Below are 22,494 nucleotides of genomic sequence, written 5' to 3' on the forward strand. Positions count from 1 at the left end.
GGAGACCCCAGTGCATCGTTTGGTACCAAACATAGCACTCCCCAGGTCCAGATTACCGACTTGCCACTTCTAGCGGCCTGCAAGCTCGTCAGGCGTCGGAGAGACGGCCGCTCTCCAGACGCTGCATTACCTTACACTGAGCAGACTACTGCTTCCCCCCCCCCCCCCTTTGGACCGGTGGGGGTCATCCCGGTCCCAGGAGTTCTCCCACCACAAACCTTGCATCCGCTGTTGCCGAATGGAGAGGCCCCGCGTGGCAACCAAAATGGCGGAGATCACCACCAGAGACCCAGCCGAGACCCTGGACGACTCAATTTTGGCCAAACTAGACCTAATCTTCAATAGGTTCTGGGCTGCGATGGAGGAGAAGCAGCGTGTGCTGACAACTCGATCACTGGCCCCGGGAACACAAACACAAGCTACATACCTGCACAAGACCACACCGCATGAGAGGTGTGCACACACCCGGTCAGGCCGGAGAGCACCTACCACTGCCCAGCTGAGCTTCGGCATGCAAGGGGGCCCCTGCGACACCTCCAAGCAATGGAAAGGCTGGAAGGGAAGACCCCAACCCGCTCGGCACATCGGCACACAAAGGAGGGGAGGCCCACGAGGTTCACTATATCGGGGCGACTTACATGACAGCACACCAAAAATCAAGATGGCGTACCCACTCCTGCCGACTGAGCCGTGGGTAGACTCAACCCAACCAGCTCACTACAGCTCCCTTGACCATCCTAAACTTCGCAATCCTCTATGCTCAAAGCAGTGGGCACCCTGGTTTCCGACCACCCTGCATGGCGGCCATAACCGAATGAACGACAAGCAGCGTCGATCCGCCATAGTACAGAGCAGCATCCAGCTGCACGCTGCCTGCCAGGTCTGGAGAAACGACCGACGACTCTTGCTTGCAGACTCAATAAACAGCCCCCAGCTGGGGTCTTCTTGGGCCCTCAGGGTGGGGGTCATACTCCGGGCCTCCAGACTGGGCATAGGCTGAGTGATGGGAACTGCTCCTGCAATTGCCCTGCCCTTCTACACCCTGAAGCGGAGTCTGAGGGCATAGCGAACAGTAAAATTTGTTTTTTCGGGTATACTCCGCATTGTGTGCTCTAATACTTTATTGCTGGACGCATGTGCCCCCAAAGGGCTATTATTATTACTTTCACCTGCATTCTAACATTCTGATATTCACTGCCCCACACAGTATGAGCCTCTCTAGCAACCAATATACTTCTATAGAGGTCAGGTATTAGTATTACATGAGTATCTCCCTTAAAAAGCTTTCAGCCACTGTGTTACCCATGCACCCTCTCACTCGACCACACAAGCTTAATGCCTTTTCTTAACCTAAAATATTCTCCTGTTTTTTTTTTCACTAATCTTAATTTCCCTTAGACAGGTTGATTTTGGTTTACTGGAAGCATACTCAGGTTTATTCACTCTTACCGATAGTAAGACTAAACACAACTACTTACTTAAGGGCACAGGGCCATTAACGTAAAGCAACATTTAAAACAAGTGCCTTCCCTTCACAAAATTAAACCACTAATTTCAGCACTAGCACTGTCTTTATCTAGCTTGTATACTTGGATTATTGTATGAGTAGCCAGTAGACGTATATGCTTAGACTATGCATTTATATACAAAAATGTGCACCACTTAAATGCCATATTTGTGAATCGCTGTGTTATGTCCAAGCTTACTAATGTTATTGTGGCAGAGTAAGCTGCTTTGTTCACTCTTGCACTCAAAAATAAAGAATTAAAAAAAAAAAAAAAAAAAAAAATAGTAATTTACTGCATATATAAGAGAACTGCCATATGGCTTATTTTTTTAATAATTTCTTATTAAATATCATTCTTCCTTATCAACATGGCTTTCATTTAACTTAGTTTACGTGCTTGTGATGCAAAAAAAAAAAAGATTTGAGAGTCCTCAACTTACATAGACCTCAATATATGCCTGGGGTTTGATAAAAGTTTGAGATATACTGTATAAATATATCCATTTTCTAAGCAAGCAATTTTACCTGGAAGTGGCTTAATTGTTCACTTTTTATGCAATGATTTTGGAATAAACCCAAAGCTAATAGTAACTCCTAGGTTACAAAATACTTAATGTTTTCACTTTGGCAACACGATGGAAGATTTTGTTGTATCCCATAAATGCTGTTTCTTGCAGAGAGGAGAGATACGAGAGGCAAATCATTATTGTTCCATTTCTTTCTACTATTATTTTTTAGATAATCGTGCAACGATATCCAAGAGAAAGATAATCATGGAAATCCCCTTGAATGATTTCCAAAATTACAGCCCTCTGGACACATCAGATGAACTAACAATCAATATAATTGCATTTTGTGAAATTATAGGATTCATAACGGAATAATAAGCTTTAAGTACCAAGTATCAACGTTTCAGGTTAGTTATAGATGAAAATTAGAAAAGTGGCACTTCACACAAGTGCTGTAAAGCAGATAGAAGTTTGGGGCAGATGATAATCTATTGTTAGAATTCTGAATCCGATTATTCTCTTTTGACTCTCTAGAAAAAGATAATTAATATATTATTAGTATATTAGTCGGTGACTCCTTCATTCATGTTTTAATTATTCCATCATCTTTTAAATTAGGTTTCCTTAGTGGGATGCCAATTTAATCTTTTCACTTGCTCAGTAAAAATGCTTGATGTCAATTAATTGATAGGTTGACGGTTGTGATATCCACTGTAGTTGTTGTCACATTCATGATGGCATGCTACAGAATTTTAGAACCAACTCAAAGTACTCTGCCAACTCCTGCATTTATGGCCACTGAATTGCATGTCGGGGCTGGATCCAATCCCAAAGACTGTTGTCTCTGCCGACTTGTTTTTGCTGTGTTGGAATTACCTTTGTCATTCTAAGCAGTACGGTGATTCAAGTTTTCAGGGAATGAAATTGAACATTATCTGAATAGCATAGGCAATATATTTAAAATAAAATATTTTTCAATCACAAACCATCTCAACCTTTTATCATACAACTGGACTGATTCTCTATTGGAGGCAGTTCCAAAGCTAATTTAAAACAATTTTAAAAAAATGTTTAAATGTACATGCTTTGTTGGGAAAAACTTAACAAAGAATACAGTTTTATATAGTATAACGTTTTTATGATCAGGAAAGGCTCCTTGCAAGAGCCTTGTACATGTGCACATACGGCACTGCTGGAGAAATGGCCTAGTGGCCATACATATGTATAGCATTTATTTGTAAAATGCACATGGGCACCAGAGGCATCATGTGCTGGCAAAGTCACTGCAACATAGATATGCATAGGTGGTAAGTAACCTTTGTTGCTTTATCTTAGTGTTGTCTCTGGAACTGATGGTTCATTAACCCCTTAAGGACACATGACATGTGTGACATGTCATGATTCCCTTTTATTCCAGAAGTTTGGTCCTTAAGGGGTTAAAGAAGTTATAGTTTAACCTTTGCTTCTCTTACTAATGCAATTGTACACTATATAGTATATAAATAGCAAACATTAATAATGCAACATAGCGCGCATCCGCCCATATCTAACGCCGGACGCGGCTAAGATACTGGTTCATGCTGTTGTTCTCTCTCGCCTCGACTACTGCAATCCCCTTCTCACCGGTCTTACATGTTCCCAGCTTGCACCGCTGCAATCTATAATGAATGCGGCTGCGAGGCTTATTTTCATGTCCAGTCGCACCTCCCACGCCTCCACGCTCTGTCAGTCCCTGCATTGGCTTCCAGTTAGATATGGGGTCCAATTCAAAATTCTGGCGCTTGCTTACAAATCCCTTGCTTACAAATGCTGCTCCAACATACCTATCCTCCCTCATACACAAGTATGTCCCGTCGAGACCCCTGCGCTCAGCCCAAGACCTACGCCTTTCCTCTGCCCGGATCTCCACCTCTGATGCTTGCCTTCAAGACTTCTCTAGGGCTGCACCTATTCTGTGGAACTCCCTTCCCTCCTCAATCAGACTTTCACCCAGCCTCCACTCCTTCAAAAAATCTTTGAAAACTCACTTCTTCATTAAAGCGTATCAATTAAACTGTCAGCAGGCTTCTCATCCCCCACCCCATGACTCCTTTCCTGCAACTGTCAAAAATGACCTACCAAGCACTCAATAAACCCTTCTCTAACAAATTATTTAATTCCCCTACTTTAACTCTTTGTGTCATTATACCCCACTCCCTCTAGCATGTAAGCTCATTGAGCAGGGCCCTCAACCCCCTCTGTTCCTGTACGTCCAGTGGTCTGATCTCAATTATGTGTCTGTTAGTCCACCCATTGTACAGCGCTACGGAATTTGTTGGCGCTATATAAATAATAAAATAATAATAATAATAATGAACAGAAATGTTTCAGTTTGAATTATGTTGTTATAAAGAAATTCAAGGAAAATATGCAGCTGACGCTGTACTTATAGTGAATTTTCAGGTCATGGACCATTTTTTGAATTCCAGTTGCATTTTAATTAGCAAGGAGTACCAATCAGCTAATTAGAATGCAGGGTTTATTTTAGATGGGTATATCTAAAATAAAACATGGCCTTTCCATGAAGTCTTTGTTAAAAATTGAGGGCTTCTTTCAATATAATATATAACAGATAACACTGACATTTTTTGCAAATATATGTGAACTTGTCTGAGCATGATATTTCAAATAAAAGCCAATCTTACAAACCTATTGGATTTTCAACTTTCTTTTTTCAAATTGCTTTTTTCTTCTCACATTGGGACTTTTTTCATAAAATATAGATATATCATAATAGGCAAAGTAATGTAAAAAAAAAATCAACCCTTATGTATGGCTTATTTTGAAGTCCTAATGGCTGCTGATATCTCTTCTCAACTAGCTTTTTGCTTACCACAGATACGTTGGGCTACAGGTGGGTGATTTGAATTTCTGATCGCAGGTACAGTGCATTCAGGAAGTATTTAGACCTCATTTGACAATGTTCCAGTTGTCTGTTTTTTTTTCTTTTCACATCAATCTATACTCAGTTCAAATAGTGACAAAGCAAAACCAGATTTTTGATACCATTGCAGATAAATTAAATGGGAAAAACTGAAATATCATCTTGACGTAAGTATTTAGACTCTTAACTAGTACTGAAGTACCTTTGGTAGCCATTAAAGCCTTCATTCTTTTTGGATATGATCCTGGGTTTTCTAGTTTCTGCCATTCATGTCTGCAGATCCTCACAGGCTCCCATCAGGTTGGATTATGACTGTCGGTAGACAGTTATTTTTAGGTCCCTCCTGAAATGTTCTGTTGAGTTTAAATTCGGATTCTCAAGGATATTCACAGAGTCGTCCTTAAGCAAATCTTACATTTTCTTGATTGTGTGCTTTGGGTAATTGTCCCTTTGGAAGGTGAACCTTTGTCCCAATCTGAGGTCCTGAGTGCTTTGGGCCAGGTTTTCATTAAGAATCTTTCTCTCTTTATTTTGCTACGTTCAGCTTTCCCGCAAGTCCACCAGTCCCTGCTGAAAAACACCCCCACAGCATATTGCTACCACCACTATATATTGAATTGGTAGTATAACTTTTAATCTGTAGTTTAACCAGAAGTGCATGGAATAGTGCCATACTACTAGTGATGAACTTGTCATCTACATGTTTTATTGCGGACAGGTTCACTTTAACTCCTAAATGGACGGTATTTGATCAGTAAGATACTGCATCATTAAGCTAAAGGTGTTTTAGTTCTTACAGTGTCCCTTTTAATCCTGCCCTGTAGACATTTACAAACAATCATTCATACATATTTAAACACATGTACATAGAAACACCGTCACATACATAGATAGAAACACAATCACACAAAGTCACATACACACGAAGATACACAGTCATATATATTGTTATATTCTTTCAGTGCTATCAGTGTTTGTGTTCTGAGAAGTTTTTAATTTTACTGTCATGAGTGAATTTCACATTTACCATTCTTTTTTTTTTCCCATTCTAATTGTCAGGGTATTATGGAGATTGGTGGTCTACCACTGGAACTGTGGCGTCTAATTCTAGCATACCTGCCTTTGCGTGACCTGGGGCGCTGTGGCTTGGTCTGCAGGTCCTGGTATGATCTCATTCTCAGTCTGGATAACACTCGATGGCGGCAAATGTGCTTGTGTTGTGTAGAGTGCAGGCACCCGAACTGGCCAATCCAACCTGAAGTAGAGCCCAGGTCATGGAGAGAAGCTTTCAAGCAGCATTATGTTGCATCAAAAACATGGACTAAAAGTGCACAGGATCTGGAATCCTCCAACTGTTTATATTTATTCCGGAGGAAGAAAGACCGCAGAGTTCTCTACGTTGGTTATGGCTGTGAGTATGAAAACCTCAGGACTGCTGTAGCTTCAGCTAATATTTATGACCGTATTGTGCTCCAACCAGGAGTCTATGAAGAACAAAATGAAATAATTCTTAAAGTCCCGGTAGAGATCATGGGCCAGGGAAAACTTGGTGATGTTGCACTGCTTGTGTGCATTGACCAGCAGTGTCCTACCTCTCGACTTTGCAACTTAGTCTTTATGCCTGCTTGGTTCACTCCTGTTATGTTTAAGGTAAGTGTTATTTCAGCATGATTGCATGCAGAGCTAGCTCTACAAACTCGTAATCCACGATTGAATTTACAATAGACAAGTACAAAATATTTTGAGAATTACCCAATGAAGAGCTTTTTTTCATCAAAATAGTTCAAAGCACTGATAATAATCATATTTGTTAGCAAAACCTCAGCAATTTCTTACAGGACATCTAGATGTCCGAGTGGCTCTGGTCTATAATTGAAAACATATTCTTAAAGGGACACTATAGTCACCAGAACAACTACAGCTTATTGTACATGTTCTGGTGCGTATAATCAATCCCTTCAGACTTATTGCAGTAAACACTGTCTTTTCAGAGAAAAGGCAGTGTTTACATTACAGCCTAGGGATACCTCCATTGGCCACTCCTCATATGGCTACTAGAGGTGCTTCCTGGGGCAGTGCTGCACAGTGTGACTGACATTCAGTGTCTCCACCCTCTGCATGGAGACACTGAACTTTCCTCATAGAGATGCATTGATTTCATTGATTGGTCAGGGTGGCTTTTGGCTTGTGCTGGCTTTGCCCCTGATCTGCCTCCTTGACATTCTCAGCCAATCCATTGCTTTCCTGTGGGAAAGCATTGTGATTGGCTCAGATCATCACTTCTGATGATGTCAGCCAAGGAGGCAGACCAGGGACAGAGCCAGCAGCAGCAGACTGCAATAAAGGTAACATTTTACTATTTTTAGTTAATATCAGAAACTGTCACTCTTCACTCACTTGTTATGGACTAGCAAAAGTAAAAAGAGATGGTGATTACCAAGGCAGCATGACACACCATCAGCCTCTGATCATTTCATAGGGATGTACAGGATGTGTACCTCACAGTTGCAGTTGCCTCATCTTCTTCTGTTGCTGCCATACAGTGAAACCGTGTTTATGGATGTCATGTGTAGGAGCGATGGAGGCCTGCCCTGTTTCTGGGATGGTCTTCTAATAATTCAGTTACAGATTTCAATGTGAGCCTTGAGGGCCAGGGATACTCTATCACACTCCACATTGCTCTCCGTTATTGAATTATCAGAAGACCATGCAGGAAGTATCTTAAGCCGCTATAGCTCCTACACATTGCGGCATATAGTAGCTGGGACGTGGCAAAGGATCCGCATCCAGTTGATATTTTACTTGGTGGCTGCTGGGATATATACTTCTATTATTTACTAGCCTGCTTGTGGAGATGCCCCAGTCTTTCTAGCCAGTCCCTAGTCGACTAGTATTGCAGTCCTCATGGAATTATTCATATTTACCCATTAGCCACTCCAGGCCTGCTGTTTATAGCCTTTGCTTTTGAAGCAAATTCTTTGTCTTGCATGGTCACTTTGGCTATGAAACACAGTAACCTACTTAGATTTAATTGTCAAGCAAACACACATACACATATGAATAATTCTCAGATCTACTATCTTGTCAATTAAGATACATGCTGAAAATTATAAAAACAGTCTACTTCTTTTCGTTTTTGTGCTTTGCGTGATAATGTAATAAGTAAATGTAAATTTGCTATTTATCTTATGCTTTATCTTAGAATTTTTTTGCAGCCGGTGACCTCCGTTAAATTAAATAATACTTGGTTAATGTGCCGTTTTTGTATGAAATGTGTTTTTTTTTTTTCTTTCTTCTTCTTCTATTCACTTATCATTATTGTGTGTTAGATAAAGACATTTTCTAAAAATGAAATATATTTTCAGACAGTAGCGGTTTTCTAGGCATTCTCACACTATGCATTTTTTTTTCTTGTTATTGATGCACAATAGAAGCCTTCTCCATTATATATTACAAAATAGAATACAATCTTTTTCATAAAGTACTTTCATTACTGTGATGATGTACTGTGAGGTTCATGCATCTTATATTTCTAATTATACATAATAATGCCTGTGTAACGTCTTTGTTGTGGAGGTCTGGATTTTGTGAAACCAACCCAATGGGGGAACCTGGTCCAGTAGAGAAAACACATACATGTATTGCTTGCATGTGCTCAGTGCTTCTTCATTCTTTTTCGTTACTACGACGAGCAACATCATGGAAGATTGACTCCAACTGTTTTTTGTTGTTGTTTTTTTTAATATATATATATATATATATATCTTATATATTTATTTAATATTTGCACTTTTGTATGCATTCTTTTAATAAGAAAATAATGCATACAACTCCAATCTTCAGTGTCCCTTTAAAAGATATTTTACACACAAAAAATTAGTACATTTTCTAGAGTTATGTTCTAAAAGTGAAATGATCAGTATGAATGTTTAATTGGTTTCCATGATGATTGCTACATTAAAAAAAAAATTATATTATTAATGTATTTAATTTTAATGTTTAATATGGACGAACATGTCAGATGTAACAGGGTTATTCAATAAAGTGAACATTATCAGGAATTTGAAATGACTTTTGAAGGAAATCACAACTGACTTGTAGCTATTGTGGCCTACATTTTGAAATTCATGTTGAATTCCCTTCAGTTCTCACTTTTGTAAATAACCTTATAAGAGGTTTGTGGAGTATTGTGGACCACAGATAGGGATATCCGTAAAAATAAGACCTGATAAATTGTGTAATGACACGGGCATGCAATGAATTAATTTCTGTCATTTCTTTCACCTTTCTGAATATCAGACATCAATTGGACATGTTCAGTTTGACAACTGCAACTTTGAGAATGGACAGCTACAAATCCATGCACCAGGGACATGCCAGATAAGGTTTTGCACTTTTAATCAGTCTAGCATACATTTTCACAACGTGGCCCTGAGTTTACTTGAAAACTGTGAGTTTGTAAGCAGTGAAAATGCCTCTGTGACCGTGGAAGGATCTCCTACCTCTGACAAAAACTGGGCCTGTAAACATCTTGCAGCTTTTGCAAAGTCAAGGAGTATTTTGTTAAGCGCCTCTGAGACTTCCCATTGTGTATCCGGGAGCAATGATCTTTCGGCTTACGGTTCACCTGAAGCAAATGTGAGGACATGTGAAATTGTGGTTAGTGGAGACCAGGGTCACCTGCTCCCACTTTCAAAATCTCAGCTACAGGAGGATAAAGTCGGTGATAAGGAAAATGAATTGAATGGAAACTTTTACACGTGCAAGAAAGGGGAAGCAATGACTCTAGATACGGAATACAGTGACAGTGAAATAAGTGATGAGGATGATGATCAGTCAGTGTACAAATTGTCTTATCATTCCCATGGCCTAAGCCACATACTTGCCAAATCCATACAGTGCAGACCACAGACAAATGGGCTTCTGAATCTGCAGCGTGACATGGCACTGAAAAGTTTGCAACACGAGTTGCAGAGGGACAAGGAGTTGCAAACCATTGCTAGCACTGTGCAAGGATGTCTTATACGGAAGTGCCTTTTCAGAGACGGCAAGGGAGGATTGTTCATCTGCTCTCAGGGGCAAGCTAGAGTAGAGGGATGTATCTTCCGGGATCTGACATACGCTGTACGGTGTATACAGAACAGCAAGGTATGTTCCACATTAGTGAACTTTGAAACCAATTTACTTCAATAAATAATATACAATCATTATATAAATATATTGTATATATTAAAGGGACACTATAGTCACCAGAACAACTACAGTTTATTGTATTTGTTCTGATGAGTAGAATCATTCCTTTCAGGCTTTTTGCAGTAAACACAGTTTTTTCAGTGAAAATGCAGTGTTAACATTACAGCCTCGGGGTATCCCAGTGGCCACTCCTCAGATGGCTACTAGAGGTGCTTCCTGGCTCAATGCTGCACAGTACTGACAGGGTTCTGCTGTTTTGGAACCAAGGGCATGGGTACCTCCATGCCTGCCTTTTACATTGCTGTCCAAAACGGAGAAGAAGTGGGAGGAATATTCATCTACAGCAGGGATATGCAAACTTCAGCCCTATAGATGTTGTGAACTACATCTCCCCTGATCCTTTTCCAGCATTGTGACTGCAAGAGCATTATGGGAGATAGAGTCCACAAACCTACAATCAACTTGGAAAACACCATCCATACAAATAAAGTTCAAAGGGTGGCTTTGGTACTGTATGTACAAATAAATATTTGACATTTGAAGGGCCTATCCATGTGCCGTGTCCATTGCATACAATCCCTCTGTGCCTATAACCAGGCAGTCACTTCCTCCCAGCATCGCGCTGTTACCAGGCCCACTCTGATGATGATATTCATTTACATCGGGTGGCCCTAACCGCATGGGCCCCTTCACGTGCAGCCTAGGCAATTATACCGCGCGGCCGGGGGGTGCAACACTTGGCGGTGTGCACCCGGTCACAGGGGTCCGCAGGGCGGCCGGGCCCCCTGGAGTGACGGGCCCGGTTGCATCTGCGACCGCGGTATGTACACCACTGCACCCCCCTCATGAATGCAACTACATTCACTCACACACACACACATACTCATTGACATACACAGTGTCACTTACACACTCTCACTGAAGAACACAGTGACTTGTGCACTCTCACTAACACACACAGTGTCACTAACACAGTGTCACTAACACACAGTCACTTACACACTCTCACTAACACACAGTGTCACTAACACACAGTCACTTACACACTCTCAATAACACACACAGTGTCACTAACACAGTCACTTACACACTCACTAACACACACACTGTCACTCAAACACAAACTCACACCACTTGACATATAGCCACACACACCTATTTACAATCATCTACAAAATAATCAGTTCCCCTTACCTGCAGATGGGTCACACCTAAGTGATGGGAATGGAGGGAAAGAGAGGAGCAGCACCTTCCAGGCTGCAGGGCGCCTTTTGTTCCTGGTGGGGGGAGCAGGAGAGCTGTGCACTGTGAAAACAGGCTGCTTCCTGTTCCCCTCCCAGTGCTTCCGGTGTTCACAGACAGGGGGCAGCCGGGATACCAAGTCATGTCCCGGCTTTCCCTGCCTGCAGGAAGCAGGGTGCTGGGGTTACAGTAAACCCCGCTCCCTGAGCAGGTAACGGGCTGCAGAGGGAGCCCAGCAGCTGGATGGGTGTGCCTGGGGGTGGCTAAGGAGCCGCTCGCCCAGTACACCAGCCCAGAAAACAGAAGGGCAGGCCACTGGGAAACATCCCGGGGGCACCCCCAACAGGCCAGCGTCCTGGCGAATGCCTTATTCGCCTAATGGTAGCGCCGGCCTTGGTTGGAGCCTGTGCAAATGTTTAGGAGCTACACAAAAGTTCCTTTTTTTTTTTTTTTTTTAATGGGATCCTATATTGCCAGGAAAACAGTCATTTTCTTGGCACTATAGGGTTAACCCCCCATCTCCCCCCTCTCACTACCCCTCTCATCCCCCCTCTTTCCCGCTGGGCTAAAGGGGTTAAAACTCTATTCAGCCACTTACCTGAATCCAGCTCCGCGTCTCTCGGCGCTGGGTCAGGCTCCGCCCATGCTGATGTCGGTGGCGGAGACCTAATACACAATCCCGGCAATGGCCGCGCACACATCAGACCCCACCATAGGAAAGCATTATTCAATGCTCTCCTATGGGGAAAATCTGACGCTGGAGGTCCGTGAAGACGTCCAGCGTCAGATAACAGACCAAAAGTCTGTTTGTATTCCAGAAGCCCTCTAGTGGCTGTCTTGTAGACAGCCACAGAGGGCAGACTTAGAGCTGCAATGTTTTACATTGCAGCACTAAGTGCAAAAGGGTCACAGCACTCAGACTACTTCAATTAGCTGAAGTGGTCTGGGTACCTACAGTGTCCCTTCAATACTAATTGTTTGAGTCTTGTATTGTGCCTTACTCACATCTGTGATAGAATGCATTCCAAGTGTATTTAGGAGGAACTGTAGCTATTTTAGACCCAAATCTCTCTTTTCCCCTTTTCTCTAAACTAAGATAAGTGTCTTCACAAATCGGTCTGCATAAATAAGATACATTGTCTTGTTCTCAATTACATTTTAGTTACATACATTATTAGTAAGTCAGCCAAGCCCCTGGCAATTGCCCCTTCTCATACCCCTAAATTAAAGTGTCCCTCTTTGTCAGTTTGTAATATTAGGAGCTATGTAATGTATTGGGCAGATGTTAAAAGTAGATGGCAGAGGCTGGGAATTATATTATTTAACTAGGATGTAGCCCACACAGTCCTCCATATGGTAATTAAAATAATCCAGCTGAATTTATTTGGTCTCTATGAGAAGTATTTGATTGGACCTTATCATGGCTCCCGTGACATCAGTTTGAGGTGCGCCGAGCAGCGTAGGTAACCCGGTGCTGGATTAAGGTAAATGAAATTTTTATTTAAACCGCTTTTTGAGTGTTTTTCTAGGGGGGACATATAGAATAATCCTAACAGGGCATTATTCTATTAACAATAAAAAATGGTGGGAGAAACCCTTTAATATAATAGTAAATGTTTTATACAGATACTGCAAAAACTAGAATACAATAATAGTAAAAAAATACTGTTACGTAATATGTTTTAATATTGTTATGCAAGGCAGTAGACCCCCCTTGTCAGCCCTGGGTGCATTCACAACTGTATATAAGGGACTAGAAAATCATAGCTTTCACATCCCGGTCTACAGACTACTACAGACTCCAGGAAGGCATTCTCCCGTCAGAGGGCACAAGCATGTTTCCTCTGATCCAGCCCAACACTTTTCTATTCACAATGTAAAGTCATACGGCTATTAACATATTGGCATACAATTATGTGCAGATTTCCATAATTAAGCAATCGTTTAAAAATGCATTGACCTGAAACTATTCTTAGAAATCATCTACAGTCAAGCACATTTTACCTGTGAAATATATAGAAAGGAGTTATAACTAAATTGCAAATTTTTTTAAGTTTCACAATCGGCACTGCAAATTCCACTGCAGTGCCAAAGTGACAGGCCATGCTTCTTAAGAAATCCTACCTGTTGTTTTTTAAATCTATATATTCATTTAGGTCATAATGCTGAAGAATGATATTTACCACTGCAAAGCTTCAGGAGTGTTTTTACGTCTAGCATCTGGAGGCCTTATTGCTGACAATAATATCCATTCGAATACTGAAGCTGGAGTGGATATCCGAAAAGGAGCCAATCCTGTAATATTGGTATGTGATAACAGTTGTTAACTATGTCATCAATCCAGTCTTTTCTTCTTACCAATTTTAATATTTTCAAATAAGAAGAACCTTTTGTGTCAGTCCACGTGACAAAAGTGTAAGCCTGGTCCCTTTCATCTTTCCAAAATGAATACCATAAATCATACATTTTAGTCCACAAAAGCTTTAAACAGTAAGTCACCATTTGAATGGATACATAAAAATAAATTACTTCAAACGGCACTTGAACACGCACAGTGCTAAAGTGCTTTTTTTTGTGAGTTTATAAACACAAAATTAAATTATGTTAAAAAAAAATGGTTAGAAATAGTTATAAGGGTGATTCTAATGAAATAAGACAAAATGTAGCCGCTTACACACTCGTGTAGGTGTATCCTGTGACCCACACAACACTTTGGAAGTGCACGAAATAAAATATTAGTGAGTGAGGACACGAATATAAAATAAAAGTTGAGCACTATACAACAGTTTAATAGACTTAGCCCTTGTCAGGATGGGGAGACCCTAACACACAGTACAGCTAGTAAGTTGGATGTAGCAGAAAGAGAGAGATTACGTATACCCAAGATAGGCCAAAAAAAAAAAGTGACTAACAGTAAGCCAAGGTCAAGCATTCCAAAAGTACTCACAAAAGATATAACAAGCTGGAGGATATACCAGACCGGCATCAAAATCCAAAGTAAGCCGGGTCAGTAACCGGAACATACAATAAATAATAAATGTATATTATAATAAACTCAGAACGCACTCTCAGGTAACATAAATCACAAGATATTTTCATGACATGACATGTGAATAAAGCAATTAGTGATGTCCCGAATGGTTCGCTGACGAATAGTTCCTGGCGAACATAGCGTGTTCGCGTTCGCCACGGATGGCGAACATATGCGATGTTCAGTCCGCCCCCAATTTTTTATTTTTTTTTGTGGCCAAATTTACTAATACTAAGTAAAAATTACTTAGCATTAGTAAATTGTGCCCCTACTTGCAATACCGCGAGTAGGGGCATGTCTATTAAACAGTGAGCAGCCTGTGGCTGCTCACTGTTTAAAAAAAAAAAAAAAAAAAAGAGTTCCCCCTCCCTGAGCGTGTGGGGGCCCTAAACACCAATAGGGGGGGGGACCTATCGTCCCCCCCCCTGGCCCCCACCCCTGAGCGGTGGGTGGGGGCCCTAAAATGAACAATAAGGGGGGACCTACTGTCCCCCCCGGGCCGCACCCCTGAGCGGTGGGTGGGGGCCCTAAAATGAACAATAAGGGGGGGACCTACTGTCCCCCCCAGCCCCCACCCCTGAGCGGTGGGTGGGGGCCCTAAAATGAACAATAAGGGGGGACCTACTGTCCCCCCGGCCCCCACCCCTGAGCGGTGGGTGGGGGCCCTAAAATGAACAATAAGCACTCAGCCCCCGCCACAAAAGGAGACATAAAGAGGCTTCTGCTAGACCTCAGAAAGGTATGGAGGGAGGACTTACAGAAGGTCCAGACAGAGGTGGGGGAGGTCCAAAATAAAGTCCGGGCTATAGAGGCAAAAGAGGCAGCCAGAAATAGCCAGATACAGGAGACCAAGGCACAGATGGAGGGCTTAGCATCACAGGTGCAGCAGTTACACCACACGGTGACAACACTAGAAATGCGCCACAGGCGCAGAAATATACGCCTAAGGGGGATACCAGAAGAAATGGGCACAGAGAACCTACTACAATATACACAGACCCTCATCGACTCACTGGGAATCAAGGGGGGGATCAACCCCACCACTGATCTCCTCACCATCTTGTATTGCAGCTGCAAGCCTTATGTCTTGGGATCGGTGTGCCTCCGGACGCTGAGCTTTCTTATTTTTTCGCCCCATTGTGTCTGCTGTTGGGGGGTGAAGTGTAGTTGCAGGTAAACCTGTATTTTTCGACCAAAGGCTTCTTTTTTCCTTCTCTGGCACGGAGCCTCGCAAAGAGACGTCCGTTCAGTCTCTCAGTTGGCCACGCCCCCCTTTTTTTTTTTTTGCGTCGGTTATTATGGTTTTTTATTTGCCCTTTTTTGGGGCTGAAAAAAGAAGATTGTAGAAGAAAGAAAACATCGAATGGGAAGTTGTTTTTAAATTTTTTTTTTTTTTTTACAGGTTTTTAGTTAAAGGTCCCCCCCTCATTATTGACTAGGGTCCCCCCCCTTTGTATTTAGGGCCCCCACCCACCGCTCAGGGGTGGGGGCCGGGGGGGACAATAGGTCCCCCCCTTATTGTTAATTTTAGGGCCCCCACCCACCGCTCAGGGGTGGAGGCGGGGGGGACAATAGGTCCCCCCTTATTGTTCATTTTAGGGCCCCCACCCACCGCTCAGGGGTGGGGGCGGGGGGGACAATAGGTCCCCCCCTTATTGTTCATTTTAGGGCCCCCACCCACCATTTAGGGGTGGGGGCCGGGGGGGACAATAGGTCTCCCCCTGATTGTTCATTTTAGGGCCCCCACCCACCGCTCAGGGGTGGGGGGCGGGGGGGGGACAGTAGGTCCCCCCCATATTGTTAATTTTAGGGCCCCCACCCACCGCTCAGGGGTAGGGGCCGGGGGGGGACAGTAGGTCCCCCCCTTATCGTTATTTTTAGGGCCCCCACCCACCGCTCAGGGTTGGGTGCCGGGGTGGGACAGTAGGTCCCCCCTTATCATTATATTTAGGGCCCCCACCCACCGCTCAGGGGTGGGGACCGGGGGGGGGGGAGAATAGGTCCACCCCTTATCGTTAATTTTAGGGCCGGAGAGGGGGAGGACAGTAGGTCCCCCCCTCATTATCTTTATGGCCCCCACCCGCCGCCCAGGGGTGGGGGCCGGGGAGTGGAGGACAGTAGGTCCCCCCCCTCATTATCTTTATGGCCCCCACCCGCCGCCCAGGGGGGGGAGGACAGTAGGTCCCCCCCTCATTATCATTATGGCCCCCACCCGCCGCCCAGGGGTGGGGGCCGGAGAGGGGGAGGACAGAAGGTCCCCCCCTCATTATATTTATGGCCCCCACCCGCCGCCCGGGGGGGGGCCGGGGGGGGGGGAGAAGAGTAGGTCTCCTTCCTCCCCCCCCCTTCAACCACTATTGTGGCCAGATAGAATCCCTGTGGTTTTTAAAATTCGCCTGCCTATTGAAGTCTATGGCGGTTCGCCCGGTTCGCGAACATTTGCGGAAGTTCGCGTTCGCGGTTTGCGACCCGAAAATTTTATGTTCGCGACATCACTAAAAGCAATACAATAACTCCAGTTGTTTGGAGGAGTAAGCATACTAAATTATTGTATAGCACGCAACTTTGTTAATTTTGAGTATTCTAACTCACAAATATTTTATTTTGTGCACATTTTTAATATATATATTATAAATTATTATATATATACTTATACATTTTTTAAAGTATCTATTGACGACAACAAACAAGATGACTATAGAGAGGATGGGTAATTTTATTAAGATTTGGTGATTTTTATATATATATATATATATATATATATATATAAAGCGAAGTGAAAACGGAAAGCACTCCAAGGACTTCTTAAAATATAACTTTTATTCGGTCAAAATAAAACGGTCAACGTTTCAGCCCGATATACTCAGGCTTTCCTCAGGACACAGGGTGACCTGAGGAAAGCCTGAGTATATCGGGCTGAAACGTTGACCGTTTTATTTTGACCGAATAAAAGTTATATTTTAAGAAGTCCTTGGAGTGCTTTCCGTTTTCACTTCGCTTTATATTTCCATGTTTGGATTTAGCACCGGGCATTATATCGTTTTGGTTTGGGTGGAGTGCAGGAATTTTTGGTATTTATATATATATATATATATATAAAAATCACCAAATCTTAATAAAATTACCAAATCTTAATAAAATTAAGATTTGGTGATTTATATATATATATATATATATATATATATATATATATATATATATAAAAATCACCAAATCTTAATAAAATTACCCATCCTCTAAAATTACCCATCCTCTCTATAGTCATCTTGTTTGTTGTCGTCAATAGATACTTTAAAAAATTTATAAGTCATGTGAATGGATGCTCTGAGGGTAATTTTTTGAGACGATCGCAGCCAAAGTTTACATTCATAATGCAAACTTGTTATAGTACTATTATGGCAGTGAACTGGAAACATTTTGCTTTTTCCTGATATACATACAGTTTGTTTAACCGTAAATGCTAAGTGGTGGACATAAGTAGGGTTCCGACATTAAATGCAGGTATTGACCATGGACACTTGTATTTTGTAGCCATAAACATGAACCGGCTTTTATCGTTAGCAGTGCTTAAAGGGTTACTCCAACCAAAAACCAATGTTTTCTCCCTCAGCCTGATCCACTTTGACTGACGTCCCTCTCCTTCGAAGAAGGGTAAGGAATGTCAGGGAGGACTGACTGAAAAAAAAAAACTGGGTGACATGGAATGGGGTGGGGCATTGTCACCATTGGCTTTTTAGTGTTAGCATGCAGTGTGTGTCCTGGCATCAGATGACAGTCCTGACAGATCAACAGACACACAGATACAAAAAGACACACTGACACACTCGCAGATACAAAACAGACATACAGATACACACACAGATACAGCCATATAGATACACAGAAATATAGATACACACAGACATATAGATACACACAGACATATAGATAGATACAGACATATAGATACACAGACATACAGATACACAGATACAGACATACAGATGCACAAACACACACACACACACAGATAGTTATACAGATACACACACACAGATATACAGATACGCAGACACAGACACACATACAGGTACAAAGACATACACATAGAAACAGACATACAGATACACTGACACACACAAACACAAACATACAGATACACACACAGACATACAGATACAGACAGACATACAGGTACAAAGACACACACACACAGATATACAGATCCACAAACACATACAGATATACTGATACACACACATACACAAACACACAGATACAGACATACAAACACTACACACATACTGAAACCCAAGAAAAACATACACATACCTTTTGGGTGGCTTTTGCTGGCTGTGGCTTTTGGTAGTTGAGAGCTATCTCATCTCCAGGTCCACCACGCCCCCTTCGCAGCCCCGTCCCACGCAGCTTTTTGTTTGCACAGCTGGGAGGAAGTGTGCGTCTCGTTCTCACTTCCTCCCAGCTCTCCAGTCAGGTTAGAACGGGCCCGGTCACGCTATTAAAGCGCTGCAGCACACGACCAGGCCCCTCATGGCACATGTCAATCGGATGGCACCGAGTGCATGAGCCGCCCGATGGATCCGCTCACCTTGCGGTCCCCTTCCCGCCTGGTGCAGTTGCATCGCCGCCATTGCCAACATTTTTTCCGCGTACCCCCTGGGGCACTGAATTGTACTTCTGGTGGTACGCGTACTACGGGTTGGGAACCCCTGTGCTAGAGGATAAATACAGTTAAACATGACTGTGTGAAACATGCCTACTGCAAAGTTTTCAGTTTTGTTGGAGTTAGCCATAACTTATATTCCTGGGTAAATGAGACTTACACAATGGCATTGATAAGGCATGGTTTTTTTTAGGTACTTATCACTGCAGGCGTCCATGTAAGTTTGAGAGAATGCTTGATTTTGTTTCAGTCTCCATCATTAATGGTTATATTTTCTTTTCTTTTGTGCTCACAATGTCACCCGCAGTGTAATAGGATACACAGTGGCCTCCGTTCAGGCATTGTTGTCCTAGGCAACGGCAAAGGCAGCATCCGTAGCAATCAGATCTATGGAAATAAGGAAGCTGGCATTTATATTCTGTACAATGGGAACCCTGTTGTGAGGTAAGTAGTTACAAGGCTTCATTATGCCATTTCCCTCTTCAGATTTGCTTTAATATGAATAGTGCGTTATTTATCTCCAAAGTGAGCACAACTGTTTGATGATCAGTGTAGATTTACAACTGCTTTTTGCTTTATTTTCACCCCCTATGATATAACTGTGGCCTCCATTTAATATCTTTGGTTAAACTTTTCAAATTATTTATGTGCAGAAGTTATAGTTAAAGTCTTTAGGAATTTTATTGCTAAATAATGTGAGAAGTTTATCCAAATTTTTTTCAATTATACGAAAAGGTTATCCAAAAATATTAAATTGGATGAAAATCTTATCCAAAATATTAAATCGAGGCCTATATGTTTCTTGTTTTTTCTTTGGTTTTTGTTCTACCCAGTATTTGACTGTTTTGTATTAAAACCTTAAATGTATGTCAAAACAACAGAAGAAGGAAACAGATGTTTAAAATCATTGTGAAGAATGCTACATTTGCTCATTTCTGGGGAGTGCTCATTTTCCTCTTACCAATCTCTTACTTTAGGTTTCCTTTTGAAAATGTGGTGGAATTGCCCATGGTGTTTTGTGAATAAGTAAATAAATTAGTAAAGCCTTATTTGCACATATCCACACCCTCAGTCAGTGCAGCTAAGAGATGGGGCAAATGAACAGGAGTGATACCACCATATACACAAATCTGTTGAAAAAAATTGAGAGAATGCAAAATTGCTTTATAATCTCCCCAGGTCGTAAATAGGTGACAGTGCACTGGTTCACATCTAAATCAGGGGACTCAAAGTACAGGCCTAAGGACCACTTCCAGCTCCCTAAGTACATTAACAGAGCCGCACTTGACAGCGACGGGGCTGAAGTAGAGAAGTATGTCCGAAACCTGGGCTCTGTATTGCTGATTGCTGGTTGTTTGATTAACATCAGGCCACAATTGGAACCTTATTTACTGTTGTTTAGGGGACTGGAGAGCAGTGTTTGCCTGTGCCTGTTACTAAAGTGATGTATTTGAACTTTAGTGATGTTGCATGCTGTAGTGGTTATACTGCCAAGAGTAACATAGTCCCCGTCCCCCCCTCCCCCTCACCACAATGTAAGTAGTCAAATGCTAGTTTTGTAATACTTTTCAACTTCTTGCCTGGGGTCTTCTGGATACCATTCCCCACCTCCTCTCAGTTGGTACTGAGAGCCAGAAGGCATCTCCTGCTAGGAGTGGATGTTGTGCCCATTCACAAGAAAGGTAGTAGTAGTTGGGCAATTATAGGCCAGTAAGCCTTACTTCAGTATTGGGGAAAGTAATGGAAACCATGTTAAAGGATAGGATTGTTGAACATCTAAAAACACATGGATTTCAAGATCAGAGACAACATGGGTTTACTTCAGGGAGATCATGCCAAACTAATCTGATTGATTATTTTTTTTTGATTGGGTAACTAAAATAATAGATCAGGGTGGTGCAGTAGACATTGTTTACCTAGATTTCAGTAAGGCTTTTGACACTGTCACACATAGAAGGTTTATCAATAAACTGCAATCTTTAAATGTACACTTTAGTCACCAAAACAACTTAAGCTTAATGAAGCAGTTTTGGTGTATAAATCATGTCCTTGCAGTCTCACTGCTCAATTCTCTGCCATTTAGGAGTTAAATCACTTTGTTTATATAGCCCTATTCACACCTCCATGCATGTGACTTGCATAGCCTTCCTAAACACTTCCTGTAAAGAGACATCTAAAGTTTATCCTTCCTTTATTGCAAGTTCTGTTTAATTTAGATTTTCTTATCCCCTGCTATGTTAATAGCTTGCTAGACCCTCCTGTATGTGATTAAAGTTCAATTTACAGAGAAAGAGATACAATTGTTTACGGTAAATTACATCTGATTGAAAGTGAAACCAGTTTTTTTTTATGCAGGCTATGTCAATCAGAGTCAGGGGAGACAAGGGCTGCATAAACAGAAACAAACATTTAACTCCTAAATGGCAGTGAATTGAGTAGTAAAAACGGAGATGCATGATCTATACACTAAAACTGCTTCATTGAGCTAAAGTTGTTTAGGGGACTATAGTGTTCCTTTAAGTTTGAATTCCAATATTGTTAAATGGGTTAGGCAGTGGCTGAGTGACAGGCAACAGAGGGTTGTAGTCAATGGAGTATATTCGAAGCAGCGCGGTACCACATGGTTCTGTACTTGGACCCATTCTCTTTAACCCCTTAGTGACCAGACCGTTTTTCAATTTTCTTACCGTTAAGGACCAGGGCTGTTTTTACATTTCTGCGGTGTTTGTGTTTAGCTGTAATTTTCCTCTTACTGATTTATTGTACCCACACATATTATATACTGTTTTTCTCACCATTAAATGGTCTTTCTAAAGATACCATTATTTTCATCATATCATATAATTTAGTATTAAAAATGTATAAAATATGATTTTTTTTTTTTTAAACACACTTTTTTAAACTTTGACCCCCAAAATCTATTGCGCATCTCCAAACGCCAGAAAACACTTGTGCTAAATAGTTTCTAAATTTTGTCCCAATGTTTTTTTTTGTTTGTTTGTTTTTTTTTTCTTTTTTTACATCAGAAAGGCTTCTGTCCCATGAGTTTCTACCGCTTAGCAATAGGATAGATGCCAATTCATCATATGTTGTGATATATAACAAAGTTCTATATAGAGATTCATTGAAATTCATTTTATTTTGTGTTATTTTTATTGGACGTAAGACCGGCCATGGAGCATCAATATCTGGCCAATTACACCATCATAATCTATATTAGCCAATAAATTGATACCTAGCTCCCTTAGTCGTATCTTATCAAACTAAACATATAAAACATACATAAAAAAGTACTCATTCACACGGTGCACCAAAGCCATTAGGAAACATGTAATGGAAATTTGTAACTTTAAGGACCAGTTTTCTTTTAGTATACTCTACGTTATTGATTAGTGGATATCTCAGTTGCCCAAATTTTGTCCCAAT

General features: G+C 41.7%; 1 protein-coding gene across 1 annotated transcript in view; it reads left to right on the plus strand.

The window, feature by feature from the left end:
• The window catches only part of FBXO10 (F-box protein 10), a 159,777-nt gene that overhangs the window by 39,988 nt on the left and 97,295 nt on the right, over positions 1-22,494 (plus strand). Inside the window, exons 2-5 of the mRNA XM_063457265.1 lie at positions 5,999-6,589; positions 9,239-10,087; positions 13,531-13,680; positions 19,376-19,512. Coding sequence (XP_063313335.1) covers positions 6,005-6,589; positions 9,239-10,087; positions 13,531-13,680; positions 19,376-19,512 — 1,721 coding nt within the window. The 5' untranslated portion in view covers positions 5,999-6,004. The remainder of the gene's footprint in view (positions 1-5,998; positions 6,590-9,238; positions 10,088-13,530; positions 13,681-19,375; positions 19,513-22,494) is intronic.

The sequence above is a fragment of the Pelobates fuscus genome, chromosome 5 (assembly GCF_036172605.1).
Source record: "Pelobates fuscus isolate aPelFus1 chromosome 5, aPelFus1.pri, whole genome shotgun sequence".
NCBI classification, from domain to species: Eukaryota; Metazoa; Chordata; class Amphibia; order Anura; family Pelobatidae; genus Pelobates; species Pelobates fuscus.